This window comes from Ochlerotatus camptorhynchus, unplaced genomic scaffold, assembly GCF_037179485.1.
Source record: "Ochlerotatus camptorhynchus isolate MF236.1 unplaced genomic scaffold, CSIRO-AGI_Acam_v1.1 ptg000141l, whole genome shotgun sequence".
NCBI lineage: Eukaryota > Metazoa > Arthropoda > Insecta > Diptera > Culicidae > Ochlerotatus > Ochlerotatus camptorhynchus.
In genome coordinates, this window is record NW_027040631.1 from 1 (window position 1) to 20,000 (window position 20,000).

General features: G+C 42.3%; 1 protein-coding gene across 1 annotated transcript; it reads left to right on the forward strand.

Annotated features, from left to right (window-relative positions):
• Positions 1–1,793: 1,793 nt before the first annotated feature.
• LOC135700673 (uncharacterized) lies at positions 1,794–19,721 on the forward strand (the record flags this gene model as incomplete). The annotated part of the gene is made up of 9 exons (XM_065221253.1): positions 1,794–1,956; positions 2,027–2,185; positions 2,257–2,325; positions 5,316–5,448; positions 5,514–5,617; positions 5,679–6,109; positions 18,583–18,780; positions 18,845–19,093; positions 19,155–19,721. Coding segments are annotated over 9 exons (2,056 nt in total), but the record flags the coding sequence as incomplete, so codon positions are not given.
• Between the last annotated feature and the right edge of the window lie 279 nt (positions 19,722–20,000).

Genomic DNA, 20,000 nt, shown 5'->3' on the forward strand with positions numbered 1-20,000 from the left:
ACATAGATGAAGACAACTAACTCATTTTTGAGTTTTTTCAGGTTGCGGAGAACGGAAGATAACCGTTTGTTACTTAACTCTCCACACAAGCGCACGGAGTGTGGCTGATGACGATGATCTATCCTGATGTGAGAATGATGGTGATGATCGTTCTATTGTTGCCCTCGAGTGTTTGCAACAAAGCACCGGCTGGCTCGCCGGCTGGTGAAATCGATGACCTTGATTTTGCCGTTTCGTGATGCGATGAAACTTGTTGGTTAGAGATGTACAGCTCATCTGCCGGACTCGGCCGGAAATGACTGCTTCCTTTCTCGAACGATTGAGCGGCAATTACAATTCCGCGATGCTCACTACACTGTTGTATACTACAACACCACTCAGTATGAAAGCGGATTGAAAAAAAAACCTCAATAGGGGAAAAAAAAAAACTAGTACCGATTACGGAGTGCAAGCAATACTTGACCGAAACAGTCGAGCGTTCGATGAGGAATGTTCATAACTACTTGAAAGTTCCAACAATATTCCTGAATTTAATTAAACTGCCTTGAAGTTCTTTTGTTGTTTGAGAAACTAACTTGATCCTCGCAATACTTCTCATCATTTCTTTTAACTTCTCTAAACTTTTTCGGACTTCCTAAAGTTTCCACGATTTTCCTAACGATCATGAATCTTCTCTTAAGTGCTGACAATTAACTGAATTTCTCGAAAAATTTTTTTAAAATTTATGTAATTTCCCTGCTGTGGAATATCTTTGCTCTGAGGATATCCGTTCTTTCTTGAAGTTTGTTTTTTTGTTTAGAGCTTAATTAGCGAGATCAATATCATTCTCGAAGTTCTCGAAACTTCTCTAAAGTGTTTTAAAGTTTTCATGAAGCTTGTTGTACTACCATGAATAAAATGGAACTGTTCTAAAAATGTTTAAGCTTGCGTGAACTTATGGAACTATGTTACTTACCTTACCAATCAGGCTAAGGCCTTGTTGTCCTCTGCTGTCCACTCTACTCGATCCATGGCCACAGTTCGCCAGCCTCGTAGTCTGCGAAGGGTCCGCAGGTCACCTTCTACTTGGTCGATCCACCTTGCCCGCTGCGCGCCTCTTCTTCTTGGTTCTCCAAGCAGCTGGTGCAATTCGTGGTTCATTCGCCTCCTCCACGTTCCGTCATCCCTCTGCACTACACCATAGATGGTACGCAACACCTTCCGTTCGAAAACACCAAGGGCGCGTTGGTCCTCCACGAGCATAGTCCAGGTCTCGTGGCCGTAGAGGACCACCGGTCTAATCAGCGTCTTGTAGACAGTCAACTTCGTGTGACGGCGAATTTTATTCGACTGGAGTGTCCTCCGGAGCCCAAAGTAGGTTCGCGAGAAAATGAGCTTACAAGGTTTGTTTACAAAATGGAGTTAAGGCCATTTCAATTGTTGGTCTTGATATAACAAATTAGAATGACTACGATGACAAATTCATAAGAAAATAGAGATTATCGGCAAGATCCTTAAACTGATCAAAGTAGTCCACTAAAGCTCCCATAGACGATTTTTGGAATTTACCTGTGGCAGACTTCTGAACTTTCCTAAAAAAAAAAATAAACTGAAAATCAGCCAGAAAACTCTGAAATCTACCTTCAAACTATTCGCTAGAAGACTTTAAAAATGCGTGTTTTGAACTTGTCCTCGATAACCTCTGAACCTTCCCATTGACAAACCTAAAAACTTCCTATTTAATCTCTGAATTTTCCTAACATTCATCGACTGATTCCGATCTCCTACTTTCTCCATCACCTCCATATCTGCAGACTGATGGAGGACTGTGGCGTCGCGATGTACTGCGACATGCACGCCCACTCACGCAAGCACAATGTGTTCATCTACGGGTGCGAGAATCTGAAGCGACATCCCGACCGGCGGCTGCTGGAGCAGGTCTTTCCGCTGATGTTGCACAAGAATGTCGCCGACAAGGTAACGGCCAGATCTGAACTAAGCCCTATAACCGATAAATGACAGTTGATTTTCTTCTTCTCCGCATCAGTTTTCATTCGAAAACTGCAAATTTAAGGTACAGAAAAACAAGGAAGGCACCGGACGGATCGTCGTCTGGGTGCTCGGAGTGACCAACAGCTACACCCTGGAGGCGTCCTTCGGTGGCAGCACGATGGGTGGCCGGGCCGGGACGCACTTTTCCACGGCGGTAAGTTTTGTTTTCTGGGTTTCGTTTTCCCTAGAGAAACATTTTCTAATGAAGCGACTACTTCCGAACAGGACTACGAGCACATCGGCCGGGCATACTGCGAAACGCTGATGGACTACTACGACGATAATCCGATCAAAGTAAATTTCTTCGTCAAACGATTGCGCAAGTTGCGAAAGAGGGAGAAAAAACTGCGAAAGGCACGCCGCAAGGCCCAACAGAGTGCCTGGTGGTGGTTGAACGAATGCTAATTTATTCCTGGAAAATTTGCTTTTGTTTTTAGCTTATTGCGTCTGAATTGGTTGATTGGAAAAATTCTGATCGCTCAAAATTCGTTGGAAATAAGCATGTTCCTAGAAGCAGCGAAGGAGTTTAACTGGAGAGGTGGCAATGTTTCGGATACGCTTTAGAGATTCGCTTCAAATGCAAGAAATTGCTCCACTTTTCTTCGACGATTAACTCTGCAAACACTTGTAAAACTTGATTCACTGTCGAATTAATCGATGTTGAATTCACTTGAACTGATCAGAAATAAACCGCTTGCTGCGCCGAATCTTTGACAGATGGCGAATACACTCTCACCTGAAATCAATTAACAACAAGTTAAAGGCGAAAATTTTACACCGTAAAATAAGAACGCTGACTTTCAGTTAAACTCCTTCCCAGCTAACCAACTGAAACCAATCCGTCGATTGCATCGGATATAGCATTTACTCAACACCCATTTTTTTAATAACATCCTCACCCACCCACCCGAATTTTCTGTCGACTGTCGCTGCAAAAGTATTATCATTTTTATTTCGAAATAATAACGCCAGTTTTCTCTCGCTCTCACTCGCAACGTCTAAGCGAATCGTGTTTAGTTAAGTTAATTTAAATGCATAGCAAGCAAACGAAACAATAAGAAAGCAAGCATAAACTAGTAGGCGCATCTTTTAGAGTATTGCTCGAGTTAAAAAAAAAATAATTGAAGTCATTACGTTTGTATATTTGTAAATAATAGCATATTGTATACATTTCTTTTACTTATTTATTCATCAAATGTCAGCGCTTTCTTGGAGTATGTAGTAGTTTTGGAAACCGAAATCGAAGATCTTTTTTTTTTTCTCTGTTTGACATTGTACAAATTCGCAAAACAAAAAACAAGTGAAATTTGATAAAACGCAAATTAAAGAGTATTCGCTTATTTTTAGTTCAAAAACAAATCCATCCGGGTTCGATAGAAGTTGTGTTTGTGTCATTTTTTTTCCTTTGTTGACATTTTCACCATACTGTATTTGTCAGTGAGCGCTGGTGTGTATGATTGTTTGTATGGGAACGTGTGTTTGTGTTAAATATTATTGCAAGTACTTCCAGCACGACCACCAAAAATGACAAACCGAACGCGGCACGCCCATTTTGTTCTCGTGTAAGTTTTGACAGACAGCCATCGTCGACCATAATATGAAAAAGCAAATGTCATAATCGCACTCGTTGATGTTGTTCCGGAAAATTGCATGCAAGTCACGAACAGGGTTGCACGCTAGTTAAGGGCAAAATTCCTCACTCGATTGTTGTTAAATTGATTTGTTTACTCTTTGCAAACGAACATTGACTGAAACCGAAACCATGACGTTCAATGAATAGTGTCAGTATCGGGTAATTGTACTCAAGTTTTTATGGTTCATACGAAACATGCACAATCCATTGTCGGTCCCGCCTAGTCGAAGCGCCATTGAACGGCGGCTGGAGGAGTTTCTTCGGATTCCGGTGCCTCGGACGAAGGAGGAAAAAACAGCCAAACGGGAGGAAAATGCCGCGCTACAGAAAGAACGAACCGAAGAAGAGAACCGGAAACGTGCAAAACGAATAACCCTGAGGCCGCCATCTCCGCCGAAAGTGTTCCTGTTCAACTGGCGAAAGTACGTTTGGGCGGCGAATCCCAAGACTAGACGCTATCACTAGAGACTGTGACACGTTTTCCGACTGTTCAATGTGTTACTCACCCGTCTATGTTCGTGTCCCTTGTGCGCTATAAAATCAAAACTACCCTTGCTATAAAACGCCACACACTATCCCAGTCAAACTTCCTGATACGATACTTTCTTTCACTCCACATCACACCGCTTTACAACACTTTTCTAACCACCGCCAGCGGAAGTACCGCCAGATCGTGCGCAAGTACTTGTGGTTCTTTATGAATCTGCACGATCCGTACTCGGAACCACCCTGCATGGAAGAATGGCGTTGGCGACTAGTCGAATTCAGCCAGATCCCTCTGCCTAAGACGGAGGAGGAAAAGGCAGCCATAAAGGAAGCAGAGATCCTAGCCCGCCGGAAACGAGTCGAAGAGGAACGTATCAGCCGCATTGAAGCCAAAAAGGCCGCCGCTGTAGCTGCTCAAGTTCCTCCCGAACCGACCCCGTTCCGTTTCCAGTGGCAAAAGTACTTCTGGGCTAACAACCGAGGCAAGGAGGCCAAGCTACTACACTAGCGACATCTACAACACGCCACAGAGCACTGCTAACACACGTGTATATATGTTCAAACAATAGTTATGGATTTATCCCATTGCCCACGCAGTAATGTACAGTCCAAGTAGGATTAGCAGAACTATTAGGCTAGATTTACGGTAACGCAGTTACTGCCCGCTCATAATCTAATGTTTACCTTTTGTGCTATAAAAAAAACCTTAAGCGAGTCTACCGCAATAAAGCGCGCCAGTGCTTGCACTTCATACTGAACCTGGCCAACCTGGATTCAGCGCCACCGTCGAACGAAGCCATCCAACGACGGATGCAGCACTTCCGCTCCATTCCCGTTCCGCGCACCAACGAGGAACGGGAAGCTCTGCGACTGGAGCAGGGACCTCGCAAACGGATCGTACGCCGGGTGGTCAAAGTCGTGCGACGCGTCGTTCGGAAAACGAGACCCAAGACGCCCCAATCCGACGACGAGAGACAGATTTGACTCGATATTCTGGTTTGTTTATTTTGATTTGGTAGTTGAATAAAGTAGTCCATTTTTGGAAACCGAAAAGCACGCTTTGTAGAATCTTTTTTATGGCACCGAACGCACTTGATTAGGATGAAAAAAAAACAAGCTTCTAGGTTTTGCAAAACGATACCGAAAGTGGTTGTTTACTTCGAAGGAAAAGCTCCGCATGAAGATCCTGACTCGACTTTCGAAGGAGGGCTCCAGCGCGGAGGAACCGCTCAACATTCCCCTGTCGGATTACTCCAGCGACGAAGGCGACACCAGCACCAGTAGTTCCGAAGATGAAGGTTAGTGTGCTATAAAATTCATCGTTTTCGCTATAAAATTAGAAAAACGTTTTTCTTTCTCGCAGCTGGTAAAGATAGCATGGCAGAACTGGAAGGCCCGTGCTGTTCTTCACTGAGAGTACCTCCATCATCTCCGGTTCTACCGCAGAAATTCAAGGGAAACAAAAAGGTAATCACAACCGCACCTAACCTCAACTCTTTGAAAACACTGTTCAACTTCCACCGCACAGGGCAAAAAGCAATGTCGCACTCCGACCAGACCGTATCGGCGAAGAGCCCGCAATGCGCACCGCATCGTGCTGGACATTCCTACGGCCGAACCGGCTAGCGATTTCTTCGAGTACTCCTCCGACGAGGAATCGTCTCCGGTGGGCGGTCAGCCTCACCAGATGGCCGTGTCCGATACGGAGAATACGATCAAGCGGAGCTTCCGGCGGCACCACAAGTTTCGCCAATCGGAACGGATCAAGAAGCTGACGATGCTGGGTTGCGAAACGCAATATCTGATGCCACCGGAACTGATCGTACGGTCGGCGACGAGTCGATACATGTCCGAGGAGGAGGACGACAACAACCGGATGGTGATGAGCATTATCAAGGAGTTTCCACCGATCAGCAAGGAGCGCTCGTGGCAGGGATTCAACCGGAGGAGTGCGGAGAGGTGAGTTTTGGGCGATTTGTGGGGATGGGATTTCTGCACTGGGGGGGGGGGGGGGGGTATTCCTACAACATTTCAAATCTCTCAAACTCGGGGTACAGAAGACCAGGGTTCTGCATTTTCGAAACAAAGAAAAGAAAAGGAACTTTCCGCAGAATTGCTTCATTTCGAGCAATATCATTTTCGTGTAGGTCACTGTGTTTCTTGTTATCGAGTCACAATGAACAATCCTCCTATCAAACATGAATTGACTATCACTTGTTTCGTTCGTCAAGTGTATCAGTTCATTTCATTTGAAGCAAAGACGTGTTTCAATTGACGCAATGAATGATTCGAAAACTGCATCATTCGTTGCTTCCACTTTCACTTCAATTCGGGGCTCATTCGACTTGTCACGCGTCGCGTCGTCAGGCATCAAAATATAGTATCCGGATAGTATCCGCACAATACCGGTTGGCGATAGGGATGGCATCCGGATTATATGTAGTAATAATTTGTTATTTATCGGGGGCTTTCGGCCTGCAACTCCAGGCGAGTATAATTGCGATTTCGAACTTTCTTCTTCTTCTTATTCGCATTTCAAGCTTATTGCTTAGCGCATATTAGCTTATTGCGTGCTCTCAACTTAGTGTTCTAAATGCACTTCCACAGTTATTAATTGAGAGCTTTCGATGCCAATACCAATGCATGAATTTGTATATTGTGTGGCAAGCACAATGATACTCTATGCCCAGGGAAGTCGAGAAAATTTCCAACCCGAAAGATTCCCTCGACCGGACCGGGAATCGAACCCGCCGCCTCCGGCTTGGTAAAACCGTGCCTTTACTGACTAGGCTATGAGGCCCCTTCGAACTTTCGGTACCTGATTTCCCTTCAACTTCCAGTTCGCGTAGTGGCATCTTGGGTGGTCTCCGGATTTACTACCAAAATGTGCGTGGGCTGCGGACTAAAATCGACCCGTTTTTCCTGGCTGTCTCGGAGGCTGAGTACGATTTGATTGTTCTGACAGAAACGTGGCTGGATGACCGGATTTACTCACCGCAGCTGTTTGGATCGCATTATTCCGTCTTCAGAACCGACCGCTCTCCCCTAAACAGTCAAAAATTGCGTGGTGGTGGGGTTCTGATCACCGTCACAACGAAACTGACCAGCTATGTAAGTACCTCGCCCATTTCAAGTCTGCTAGAGCAAATCTGGATTGTTGTGGATCTGCCAAGAACCAAGCTCAGTGTAGGCGCAGTCTACCTACCCCCCGACCGCAAAAACGACTGCACGATCATCCATGAGCACGTTAATTCGTTGGGCTCGATTTCGTCTCAATTGTGCCCCAATTCTCCCGCTCTCCTATTTGGCGACTACAACCAAGCTGGTTTACAGTGGCGTTTCTCTGACAGTGGCACACCATTCATTGATCCTCTGCTATCGCATATGCCGGTTGCTTGCTGTGAACTTCTGGACGGATTTAACATTCATGGGTTCACTCAGGCGAACATTTTTCCCAACCGTAATGGACGTTTGTTAGATCTTGTTCTGACAAATGACTCAGCCTTACCAGACACTTCTGTTTCTCTACCGGTCGAGCCACTGATCGATCTAGATGCCGACCATCCCGCTCTCGTCGTGTCACTAAGTTTATCCACTCCAATTGAATATATACCGTTTTCCGAGTGCTGCTTTCTGGACTTTCACCGGGCCGATTACACTGCATTGAACAATGCACTTGCAGAAATAGATTGGCACTGTATCGAAACGGCCGCTAGTGTCAATGATGCTGTGGATTGTTTCAGCTCTGCGCTGGAAGAAGTTATTTTCCGCACTGTCCCAGCAAGACGTCCCCCGCAAAAGCCTCCATGGTCGAACCCACGCCTACGTAAACTAAAACGTCAGCGCTCCGAAGGTACTGCAGCTCTCGCTCACCGTTCTACAAGCAACAGTTTAATTTCGCAAGTCGTCGCTATCGAAACTACAACCACTTCCTCTATAATCGGCACGTGAGACGCACGGAAGCGAACCTTCGGTCGAACCCGAATGGTTTTCGGTCGTTTGTGAATTCAAAACGGAAAGAATCCGGGCTGCCTTGTTCCATGTTCCTCGGAGATGATACGGCTTGCAGCGAAAGTGAAAAATGCAGCTTGTTTGCTCGTCAATTCAAACAAGTCTTCCACGATTTTTCCGCTTCACCGACACAGGTGTTGGTCGCAACCTCCGGGATGCCACGTGATGTTTTTAGTTTTGACATACCTCACATCACTGAAGACATGGTGATAGCCGCAACACGCAAAATGAAGAACTCATTCGCCGCTGGTCCTGACGGAATTCCCTCGTCAGTTTTAAAACGATGTGCAGTCAGCCTCTGCCTTCCACTTGCGCGACTTTTTAATTTCTCGGCACAGCAAAGTGAATTCCCCTCCCGCAGGAAGCTTTCCTATCTGTTTCCAATTCACAAAAAAGGAGACAAACGGAATGTCGCTATTTATCGTGGGATTTCCTCCATGTGCGCCTGCTCTAAACTTTTCGAGATTATTGTAATTGATGCTCTGTTTATGTGCTGTAAAAATTATATCGATACGGACCAACATGGTTTTTACCCCAAGCGATCGGTTTCCACGAACCTGGTGCAGTTTACCTCTGACTGTCTGCGAAGCTTGGATGTTGGATGGCAAGTTGATGCTGCATACATGGACTTAAAAGCCGCTTTTGACAGGGTAGATCATGAAATCCTGCTTGCTAATTTGGAGATTCTAGGTGTCTCGTCTACGGCTGTGAAATGGTTCAGATCGTACTTAGTGAATCGCTCTGTACGAGTCAAGATTGGCGCGACGGAATCAAATGTTTTCTCAAACAACTCGGGAGTCCCGCAAGGCAGCAACCTGGGACCTCTGCTGTTTTCGATCTTTTTAAACGACATCGCTCTGTTGTTACCATCAGGATGTCGTCTTTTCTACGCAGATGACGCCAAAATATACAAAATTATCAAAAGCCTCTCGGACTGTTGGGATCTCCAGCGTATGCTATGTATTTTCGCTGACTGGTGCACGAGAAATTTGATGGGCCTGAGCATCGAAAAATGCAACGTCATCTCCTATCACCGTAAAAACGAACCAATTATGTTTGACTATGTGCTCTTTGGACGTTGCATTGCCCGTGTAGAACAAATAAAGGATCTCGGTGTTACTCTGGACTGCGGGCTCACCTTCAAAATCCATTATAACGACATCATTTCCCGAGCCAATCGCCAACTGGGTTTTATTTTCAAAATTGCCGATGAGTTCCGGGACCCGTTATGCCTCAGATCACTTTACTGCTCACTTGTGCGGTCTATATTAGAATCAAGTGCAGTTGTATGGTGCCCTTTCCAAGCCACTTGGATCGCTAGAATCGAATCTGTTCAACGAAAGTTTGTGAGATATGCTCTTCGTTTCTTGAACTGGCGTGACTAATCGAACCTGCCAACGTACGAGGAGCGTTGCCGTCTTCTGGGCATCGAACCGCTAGTGGTGCGACGGACAGTCGCTCAAGCTATGTTTGCTCGAAAGCTTCTCACGGGTGACATCGACTGTCCAACGTTGCTGGCCCAGCTAAATATGTATGCTCCTGAGAGACCTCTTCGTCAACGCGAATTTCTGGTTTTTGGAGCCACGAGGCAGAAATTATACGCAGAATGAGCCAATTCGTGCAATCAGCCGACAATTTAACTACTTTTATTGCGAATTTGATTTTAACGTATCAGCAAATGTGTTTCGTCACTGGTTACTTGACCGTTTTCGTTTCGTTGACCATAACTAATTAGATTAAGTTTTTATTCATTAAGACATTAATTGTCAGTTGAATTATTAAATAAACAAATAAACAAATAAACAAAATTTTAAATTAAACGAAAATAAAGTCCAAGATGGCGGCCATTGGTCTCAAATACCCTACAATATGAGTATTTTTGAACCTTGGACGACGCGAAGGTGCCGAAAATCGATGTCCGACGCCATTTTGGAATCCAAGATGGCGGCCATCGAGCTCTGGAAAAGTCTCAAATGGGTATTTTCAGAACGTGAACAACGCGCAGATGCCGAAGATCGATATTCGACGGCATTTTGAAATCCAAAATGGCGGCCATCGGTTTTCAGAAAAAGTGACAAATACTCTAAGATATGGGTATTTTCGCAACGTAGACGACGCGTAGATACCGAAAATATATAGTGGACGCCATTTTGGAAACCGACATTGGGTTTCAGAAAAGTGTCAAATACCCTAAAATATTGGTATTTTCGGAACAGGAACGACGCATAGATTCGTATGGGTATTTGCGGAACGGGAACAACGCGTTGGTGGCCATCGGATTTCAAAAAAGTGTCAATATTGATGGATATTTTACAGTACTTCCCACATTTTCTGAAATTGAAAACCACCAACTTGGAGTTCAAAATGGTGTCGAATATCGATTTTCATTCTCTAGCTGTCATACCGATTCAAAAAATACCTATATTAATGGGTATTTGACAGTATGTTCCACTTTTTTTTTTAAACTGGAAGCCACCATCGTAGATTTTGAAATGACGATTCCAAAAATACCCATATTGATCGGTGAACAAACCGCCCGACAATGATAAATTTGACATCACGTGCAGTCATTTATGCACGTAAGCTTAAATGAACCGAGTGAACAATCAACAAAAGTAATTTGGATCGAACAGCTTCACTTCGATGCGAACGAAGGCGCATTTGACAGTGAAAGACGAAATGAACACGAATCAAACCAAAGCAAACAGCATGGAAACTGATCGAAAGTGATGTTGAAGGGGATCTGCTCGAAGAGAAGACAGAATGACTTTCAATTGAAAGCGATGGCTGACAGCTTCGTCGTCGCTTGACGATTTTCGATTGAAAGTGACTTTGTTGAGCCCTGCAGAAGACCCGAGCAAGGCTGTCATGGTAAATTTAGAGCTGGTTACATACTATTTTTTTAATTAGCGCCCCCACCACCGCAAATCCACGCACAGTCCATAATTGTATGCAGTGGCGTCGCGTAACCTCACTTTTTACCTGTGCACCAACTTTCAAAAACAGATTTAATACCATATTCATACTCGAATCGGTTGAAAAATACACTTAATCTTCTAGTTAACTCGATATCTATCCATTGCAAGCAATATTTTGATAATTGTTTATGTTTTCAGAGTTAGTGCACAGGTAGATTGAGGTTAAGGCGACGCCACTGATTGTATGTAATTTAAGAATGGAGCAGTTCCAAATTAGTGAAAAAAAAAATCGAATTTTTGAATCGACCTTCTCCGATTTGTATGAAATTTTGAGTAATTGTTAGTTATGAAATCTGAATCAATGAATCTCATTTTTTCTGAAATTTGGCCATTTTTAATCATGTTAAAATATACCAAAAGGCATCCTTGACATTTTTCAGAAAATTGTAGCACGGTTACGGCATTTCTGATACAAATTACGTCTGAGACAAATTTGTAGAGAAAAATCATGTCTGTCTGGGAAAAATAAACAATTTTTTTTTTAGTAAAAATTTAAAATGTTTAAAACTCAAATAGCTCAAAATGTTTTTGCCGAATTTATTGGAACTGCCCTTAAGATTTCTGAACTCTCTGAATTTCATAGAACTTTTTAAAAGTTCTAAAAAAAAAAGTTAAATTTTTCTGAAGTAAATTGAACGGCCTTGAAGTTATTTTCCCTTTTCGAAGCTTCTTTGAAGCTCATAGAACTCCCTTTAAAATCTTTCAACTTCTCTGAATTTCTTGCACTTGCATGAAGTTTTCGTTTGTTCTTGAACTTTCCTAAATTTTTAAGAAGTTTTCGGAACTTCTCTATCGTTCCATCAATTTTCCTGATCTTCATGGTTTGTCTCTGAATTTTAAGCAAGTTTTTGCCAAAACTTCAGAAGAGCTCTTCCCAAAACTCAAAAGAAGTTTTTTCCAGAGCTTTAAGGATATTCTTCATAAAACTTCAGAAAATTCCTTCTTACAGAAAAGTTCTTCCCAAAACATAAGGGAAGTTCTATATAGAAATTCAGAATCAAACCTGATGAACCTGAAGACTTGCAAAAATATCCTAGACTAAAATTCGGGAAAATTCTTCCCAGAACTCTAGAAAAGTTCTATTCACAACTTGAGGCAAGTTTCTCCAAGAACTGAAGGGAAGTTCTTCCCAGAATTTTGGAAAAGTTTTGCCCTAAACACCACTGAAGTTCTTCCCAGAACTTGAGGGGTGTTTTTCCCAGAATTTCCAGGAAATCCTTTCCAAAACTTCAGGAAAGCTCTTCCCAAAATTTCAAAGAAGTTCTTCCCAAAACTGTAGGGATGGTCTTCCCAAAGCTTCAGAATAATCGTTCTCACAGAAATGATCTTCATGGAATTTTCATTATTCTTCGTAGCATCTTGAATTGCTCTGAAGTTCTCTGATCTCTTGCAGTACTAGAAATATCCCTCCAACAAAATGAAACAGCCTAATAATCTCAACATTTCTCTGAAGTTCTTTGGACATTTTTGAAGCTCTTTGAACATCCTTGAAGTTCTCGCAACTTTACTGAAGTTTTCGAAAATTCCCTGAGTTTCTTGAAACTTTTGTAAAATTCCTGCAATTTAGTCAATTGAACTGCCCTAAGGAGCTCTGTTCTTCCCTGATTCTTCTTAAGTTATTGGAGCTACCTAGAAATAAATGAAATTGTCCTAAAAATCTTTGGACTATCCTGAAATTTCCGGAACTTCATCTTTAAATTTCCCGTAAGTCTAGACTTTCTGAGCTTCTCCGATGATCTCTAGACCTAACTTCTCTGCTCAAGAAGCATTTTTGGTGTCATGAGGGTTCTGTAGACCATGATTTAGACTTGTAGATTGCTATAAAACCTCGATAAAACTTGCAATGTTGCTTGGGTGAGGATTTTGGAATTTATTCAAAATTTCCACTATTTTCCTCAAGTTCTCTGAATTACTTTGAAGTTTTGTTAACTTTTCTGAAGTTATCTGGATATTCTTGAAGTTCTTAGAAGTTCTTAAAAAGCTCCTAGAACCACACTACCGTTCATACTGGCGACATCGCTCTGATGAGACAACGAAAACCTACCCGCAAGCTCCTTCCCTTTTCCTATCCTTCGACAATGTACCCCTCTAACCTCGGGTAAGCTGCGAGTATTCGGCCCAACTCCTACTAGACATAGAATCAAGTGAATTTTGTTACAAACAAAGAACAATGAATTATCGGCTCCGTAAAGCTAACGCGATTGACGATAAACGAACTAGATACAAAAAAACTTTTTTGAAGTTCCTGAAATTACCCTGAAGCTGATGGAACGGCCATGAAGCTTCCCTGAAGTTCCCAAAATTCCGTGCATTCTTCAGAACTTTGAAGTTCCTGGAATTGCCCTGAAATTGTTAAAACTGCCTAAAAGATCTCTAAACTTCCCTTCTCTGCTGTTCCGTGAATTTATCTAAGTTTCGGTGAAGTTTCCAAATTTTGCTCTTAAGTTCTCTAAACTTCTCTGATGATCTAGGTTCTTGCTATTTTTCGAAATTTACCTGGAGCTCTCGGGAGTTCGCTGAAATTCCCGTAATTTTCTTAATATTTACGGCCCTGCACTGAAGTTCTCAGAACTGCCCTAAAATTCACGTAACGGCCGTTAAGATCATTAAATTCATATGACGTTTTGGAAGCTTCTCCAAAACTCCTGCAATTTTGCTGAATTTAATGGAGCTGCCCTAAAGCTGAACACCTATTGCAACCTAACATAAAGGACTTTAACGATTCCCCGTAGTTCTGGACGTTCTCAGAACTACCCTGAAGTTTTCGGAGCTTCCTTTAAATTCCTGGAATTCCCTTGAAATTCCCATACTTCTTTGTAGTTTGTTTGGACTTTGTTAGGCTATTTTTCTGAAGAAGCCTTTCCTGAAGTTTTAGGCAATGTTGCTGATTGATGAGCGAAGCCGCGATTTGAAACCGACGATACTCTGCACGGGAGAACTACAAACCAAAACTGTATCTGTTCATCAGTCACCTACCGCTTCAAGAGAAGAGCGAAAGAGTGTCCTTTACGTTTACGCCTTTATCCGTTCATTCTATGAAATGCACAAATCCAAGCCGATACCGAGGAAACTCGGGCACTGAGTGAGTGCCGCTCGAGTTTCAGGTGGCTTGAATCAGTGATTGACTGGGTCAATGGTTGAGCAAGATTTTACTGGTTATTATGTACGGATACGGAGACACGATAAAGAGAGGGAAAGAGCGTTTTTTTTCTGGCAAGACTCCCCCTTTAAAAATTACTTTACCCCGCTTTTTCACCAACTGCTTCAACGAACAGGCAGACTAACTCTGACTCAATTTGTCTCTATCAACACACTCTGACTCAGACCTCGAGTTAGATTCATGGTGAATCAGAACGACTAAGCTCAATGACTGAGAGAGAGAGAGAGAGAGAGTCTGGTTAGATGAACACATTCTCAGCATTTGTCTGTTCTCCCTTCGAGTTGAGTCGGAATATTTTTGTTATTGCCTCTGTCCTATTCGTAGTGAGAGCCTGGCAGGAAACTGAACATTGTGAGTTGTATCTCTCAAATACTGGTAGTGAGTTGTCATTGATGCGAATATTTGCAACATTGGTTTTAGGAACTAAATATCCTAAAGTTCGCAAATTTGCAAACTGCTTTGAAGCTCTCAGAACCTTCCCGAAGCTCTCTGACCGTTCCTGAAGATCTTTAAAGTTACCTGAATTTTTCTGGAGTTTCTTGAAGTTCTGGTAAAGTACCTGAAATTGGTTGGAAGTTAATGGACCCGTCATAAAATTCTTTGATCTTCATCTTAGGCTACGAAATTTACATGAAGTTCTCAGAACTTGCCCTCAAAGATTTATAAACATTCCTAAAGTTCTGCATTTTCATGATTAAGTTATTGATGATGACGGCTAGAACTGCAAGGAATTGCTTCTTTTAACGGATTTCTCAGTCATAAATTCACTCTAACGATAACCCAGAACCCAAGGAAATTAGTTCATGGTTGCACGGTTACATTAAATTAGAATAGCACATTTGTTCGCGGAATATTTTTCAAATGATTGTAGTGTAATTGAAATGTGCATCAAACTGAGTTTGCTTCCACTGATAGCAGAATTTGTTTTCAATGTGATGACACAGGAAAAATTTATTGCTCTCCATTTTGATACTTTAACCGTTGCAATAAACTTCGGGAAAATTCTTCCCAGAACTCTAGAAAAGTTCTATCTACAACTTGAGACAAGTTTCTCCCAGAATTTTGGAAAAGTTTTGCCCAGGACTCCAGGGAAGTTCTTCCCAGAACTTTAGGGATTCCCAGAATTTCGACGAAGTTCTTCCCAAAACTTCAGAAGAGCTCTTCCCAAAACTCCAAAGAAGTAAGGATGTTCTTCATAAAACTTCAGGAAAGTTCTTCCCAAAACATGAGGGAAGTTCTATCTAGAACTTCAGAATAAAACCTAATCAACCTGAAGACTTGAAAAAATATCCTAGAATAAAATTCGGGAAAATTCTTCCCAGAACTCTAGAAAAGTTCTATCTACAACTTCAGGCAAGTTTCACCCAGAACTGAAGGGAAGTTCTTCCCAGAATTTTGGAAGTTTTTCCCAGAACTCTAGGGAAGTTCTTCATAGAACTTTAGGGATGTTCATCCCAGAATTTCAAGGAAGTTCTTTCCAAAACTTCAGGAAAGCTCTTCCCAAAACTTCAAAGAAGTTTTTCCCAAAGCTTTAAGGATGTTCTTTCCAAAACTTCAGAAAAATCCTTCTCACAGAAAAGTTTGTCCCAGAACTCCAGGGAAGTTTTATCCAGAACTTTAGAGATGTTCTTCCCAAAACTTGAGGGAAGTTCTATCTAGAACTTCAGAATAAAACCTGATCAACCTGAATATTTAAAAAAGAAAATTCTTCTCAGAACTCTGAAAAAGTTCTAACTACAACTTGAGACAAGTTTTTCCCAGAACTGAAGGGAAGTTCTTCCCAGAATTTTGGAAAAGTTTTGCCCAGAACTCCAGCGAAGTTCTTCATAGAATTTTAGGAATGTTCTTTCCAGAATTTTAAGGAAGTTCTTCCCAAAGCTTCAAATAAGTTCATCTTCGAACTTTGGACATGTTGCCTAAAACTTCAGAAAAATTATTCTTGGAACTTAAGAAAAGCTCTTCCCAGAACTCCAGGGTAGCTTTTCCCAGTGCTTCAGTAAAGTTCGTCCAAAAACTTCAGGGATGTTTTTCCATGAACTTTAGGGGCGTTCTTTCTAGAACTATAGGGAAGTTCTTCCAAGAGCTTTAGGGAAGCTCTTTCCAGAACTTAAGAAAAAATCTTCCCATATCTTTAAGGAAGTTCTTCCCAGAACTTCAGGGAAGTTCTATCCAGACCTATAGAGAAGTTCTTTCTAGAACTTCAGAAAAGGTTTTCTCAGAACTTCCGAACAGTTCTTCCCAGAACTCCAGTAAAATCTTCCCAGAACATGAAGAAAGTTTTTCCCAAAACTTCAGAAAAATCATTTTCAGAAAAACAGAAAAGTTTTTCCCAGAACTCCAGCGAAGTTTAGTCCAAAACTTTAGAGATGTTCTTCCCAAAACATGAGGGAAGTTCTATCCAGAACTTTAGAATAAAACCTGATCAACCTGAAGACTTCAAAAAAATATCCTGAAATAAACTTCGGGAAAATTCTTCCCAGAACTCTAAAAACGTTCTATCTACAACTTCAGGCAAGTTTTTTTTCCAGAACTTAAGGGAAGTTCTTCCCAGAGTTTTGGAAAAAAAATCTCCGAACTCTAGGGAAGTTCTTCATAGAACTTTAGGGATGTTCTTTCCAGAATTTCAAGAAGGTTCTTCCCAAAACTTCAAATAAGTTCATCTTCGAACTTTGGACATGTTGCCTAAAACTTCAGCAAGATTCTTCTTGGAACTTAAGAAAATCTCTTCCCAGAACTCCAGGGAAGCTCTTTCCAGTGCTTCAGTAAAGTTCGTCCAAAAACTTCAGGGATGTTCTTCCATGAACTTTAGGGAAGTTCTTTTCAAAATTATAAGAAAGTTCTTTCAAGATCTTTAGGGAAGCTTTTTTCCAGAACTCAAGAAAAAATCTTTTCATATCTTCAGGGAAGTTCTTCCCAGAACTTCAGGAAAGTTCTATCCAGACCTATAGGAAAGTTCTTTCTAGAACTTCAGAAAAGGTTTCCTCAGAACTTCCGAAAAGTTCTTCCCAGAACTCCAGTAAAACCTTCCCAGAACTTGAAGGAAGTTTTACTCAAAACTTCAAGGAACTTCTTCCCAAAACTTCAGAAAAATCCTTCTCAGAAATACAGAAAAGTTTTTCCCAGAATTCCAGATAAGTTTAGTCTAAAACTTTAGAGATATTCTTCCCAAAACATAAGAGAAGTTCTATCCAGAACTTAAAAATAAAACCTGAATTAACTGAATCATCCTGAACCAATCAAGATCCAAATCAACCTGATCATCCTGAAGACTTCAAAAAATATCCTGAAATATACTTCGTGAAAATTCTTCCTAGAACTCTAGAAAAGTTCTATCTACAGCTTGAGGCAAGTGTTTCCCTGAACTGAAGAAAAGTTCTTCCCAGAATTTTGGAAATTTTTCCCAGAACTCTAGGGAAGTTCTTCCCAGAACTTCTTTAGGGAAGTTCTTGCCAAAATCTCACAAAAGTCCTTCCTAGAAGTTCAGGGAACTACTTCCCACAACTCCAGGGAAGTTCTTCCGGGAACTTGAGAAGACTTTAAAGAAATTCTTCAGATAACTTTAAGGAATTTCTTTCTAGAACTTTAGGAAAATTTTTCCACGACTTCAGTCAAAGAAATGCTTTAGGATTTCAAGGGACATAGATCTTCAAGAAACATCGTAGAACTTTCGAAAACTTCGCAGACATTCATTGAACTGTGTAGAAAGTTAGGAAACTTTCTAGAAGTGCAACAAATTTTATAGACATTCAGCTAACTTTGCAAATGCTAGACTTTGTAGATGCTCAGTGAACTTCGTAGAACAACATTGTTGAAAATAAGCGAACTTTAGAGAAATTTGGCTAACTTCTCACAAAAGTGAACAACTTTTCCAAAAAACAGAATCTATTTTGACTGGATCATTAGAACCAGATTCAGCGGAAATGTCCAATGCGAACTTTTCTCTATGCAGTAGCACCACCTAGCGAATGAATTCTTAGGCAAAATATCTACCAAGATTGAGGTACCCACAATTCTAGTGAACAACTGAAGACATGAACCACCTGTCTTAAGCCCGACTTTCCAGAATTATTTCTCACTTCCACGGTAGACTGAAACATCTTCTAGATACACACCCCTATTCTGTATTTCGTTTCGAACGAAATTCTCATACAAAAAAATTTTTTTTTGTATGAGAATATCGTTCGAAACGAAATACAGAATAGGGGTGACAATTGAAATTCCCGGCGCCGAGGAACACCATCCACCATAAAATCAATAATTTTTCAATATCCCCAAACCCCTAGAAACCGAGCGGAAATGATGAAACCGATGAGCCCGGACCACATCTTTGCCCATCTGTCGTTCAAGCGGTCCATCTGGACCGGAACGCACTCGGACGGGTACGTCAACGAAGCGGCGACCATCAACTCCCGTCCCCTATCCTGGGGTGTCCCGCCAGTTCTGGTCAAATCCACCCACTTCGACAACGAAGCCCTGCTGACGTAAGTTTTGCAATCCCGATGATTTCCCACGAAAAAACTAATAATTCATTTCCCATCCAAACAGTGCCTGTTCGCAGAAGCTGGCCGCCTGGAAGGACGAAAAGCGAAGCCTCAAGGAGAAACACCACAAGAGCATGTCCCGGCTGGCCGCCAAGGATAAGGAGAATCGTTCGGCAGTAAGCAGCGCTGCCACCCGGGTGAAGCTGTCCCTCGCAGATCAGTACAGCGGCGGAAAGCAGAAAGCCTCCTCCGACAAGAAGCATAGCGATAGTTCCGAAGGCAGTGGCATTGCCAAAGTTCGGAGGAAAACCAGGTACAGATAGGATTTATAATTCTAAACCCTAAATCATATCCATTTACCCTACCCTCCTCAGATCGACCCTGAACAAAATCGTAGAGAAAGCGGAAATCATTACTCACCTGTCGCGCAGTGCACGTTCCGGTCACTCCCGTCGGATGGCAGTCGCCGCAGCAGCTAGTCTTCTCTCGTCGTCCGGTTCTCCCCGGAAGGCCACAAGCACCAGCAATCTGCTAGGTCCGGTATCCGGATCGCAAACCCAACTGCTCGTTTCCAGTCAATCGCTTAAAACACCAATCCACACCGGTGGCGGCAATAAGTTCAAAACCGGCGGAATAGTCGTAACGGCCGCTCAACCTCTGCACTCGAAGCAACGGAAAACCGCACAAGGACACTTGCGAGCCGTCAGGACACCGTCCAATGCACCCAGCAACAACAACAACAACAACCAATCTTCTTCCACTTCACCGACCAAACTGCCCACGACGACCACAATCGATATACAGCTGACCACACTCTGCTCCGAGACGGAATCTGAAAAGAACGTCAAAATTGTTAGGAAGCACAAAAAGAAGCACCGGATCGGCAACAGGGACAAATCGGCCGCCGGCAGAGTGCCGGCCTGATCCCGATAGGATTGCTCTATACACTACTCAACGAAATGCGAAGCAAATATGTAATATTATGTTAGTCTTAACCGTGAAAAACAAAACCGTCCAAAGGACCAGAAGTGACCTTGTTGCCGCTCCTCAGCGCCTAATTGAAATCAGATACAGCCTACGATGGAGATAAAAAAATACCTTGTTTGTCAGTGTGAGAAAAGTGACTTTATTAGAACTGAACAGTAATATAAGCCTAATCTAAAAAATTAAACACCAATAACTATTTCGTTTCTCTTACCTAAATTGATGACTGAATTCCG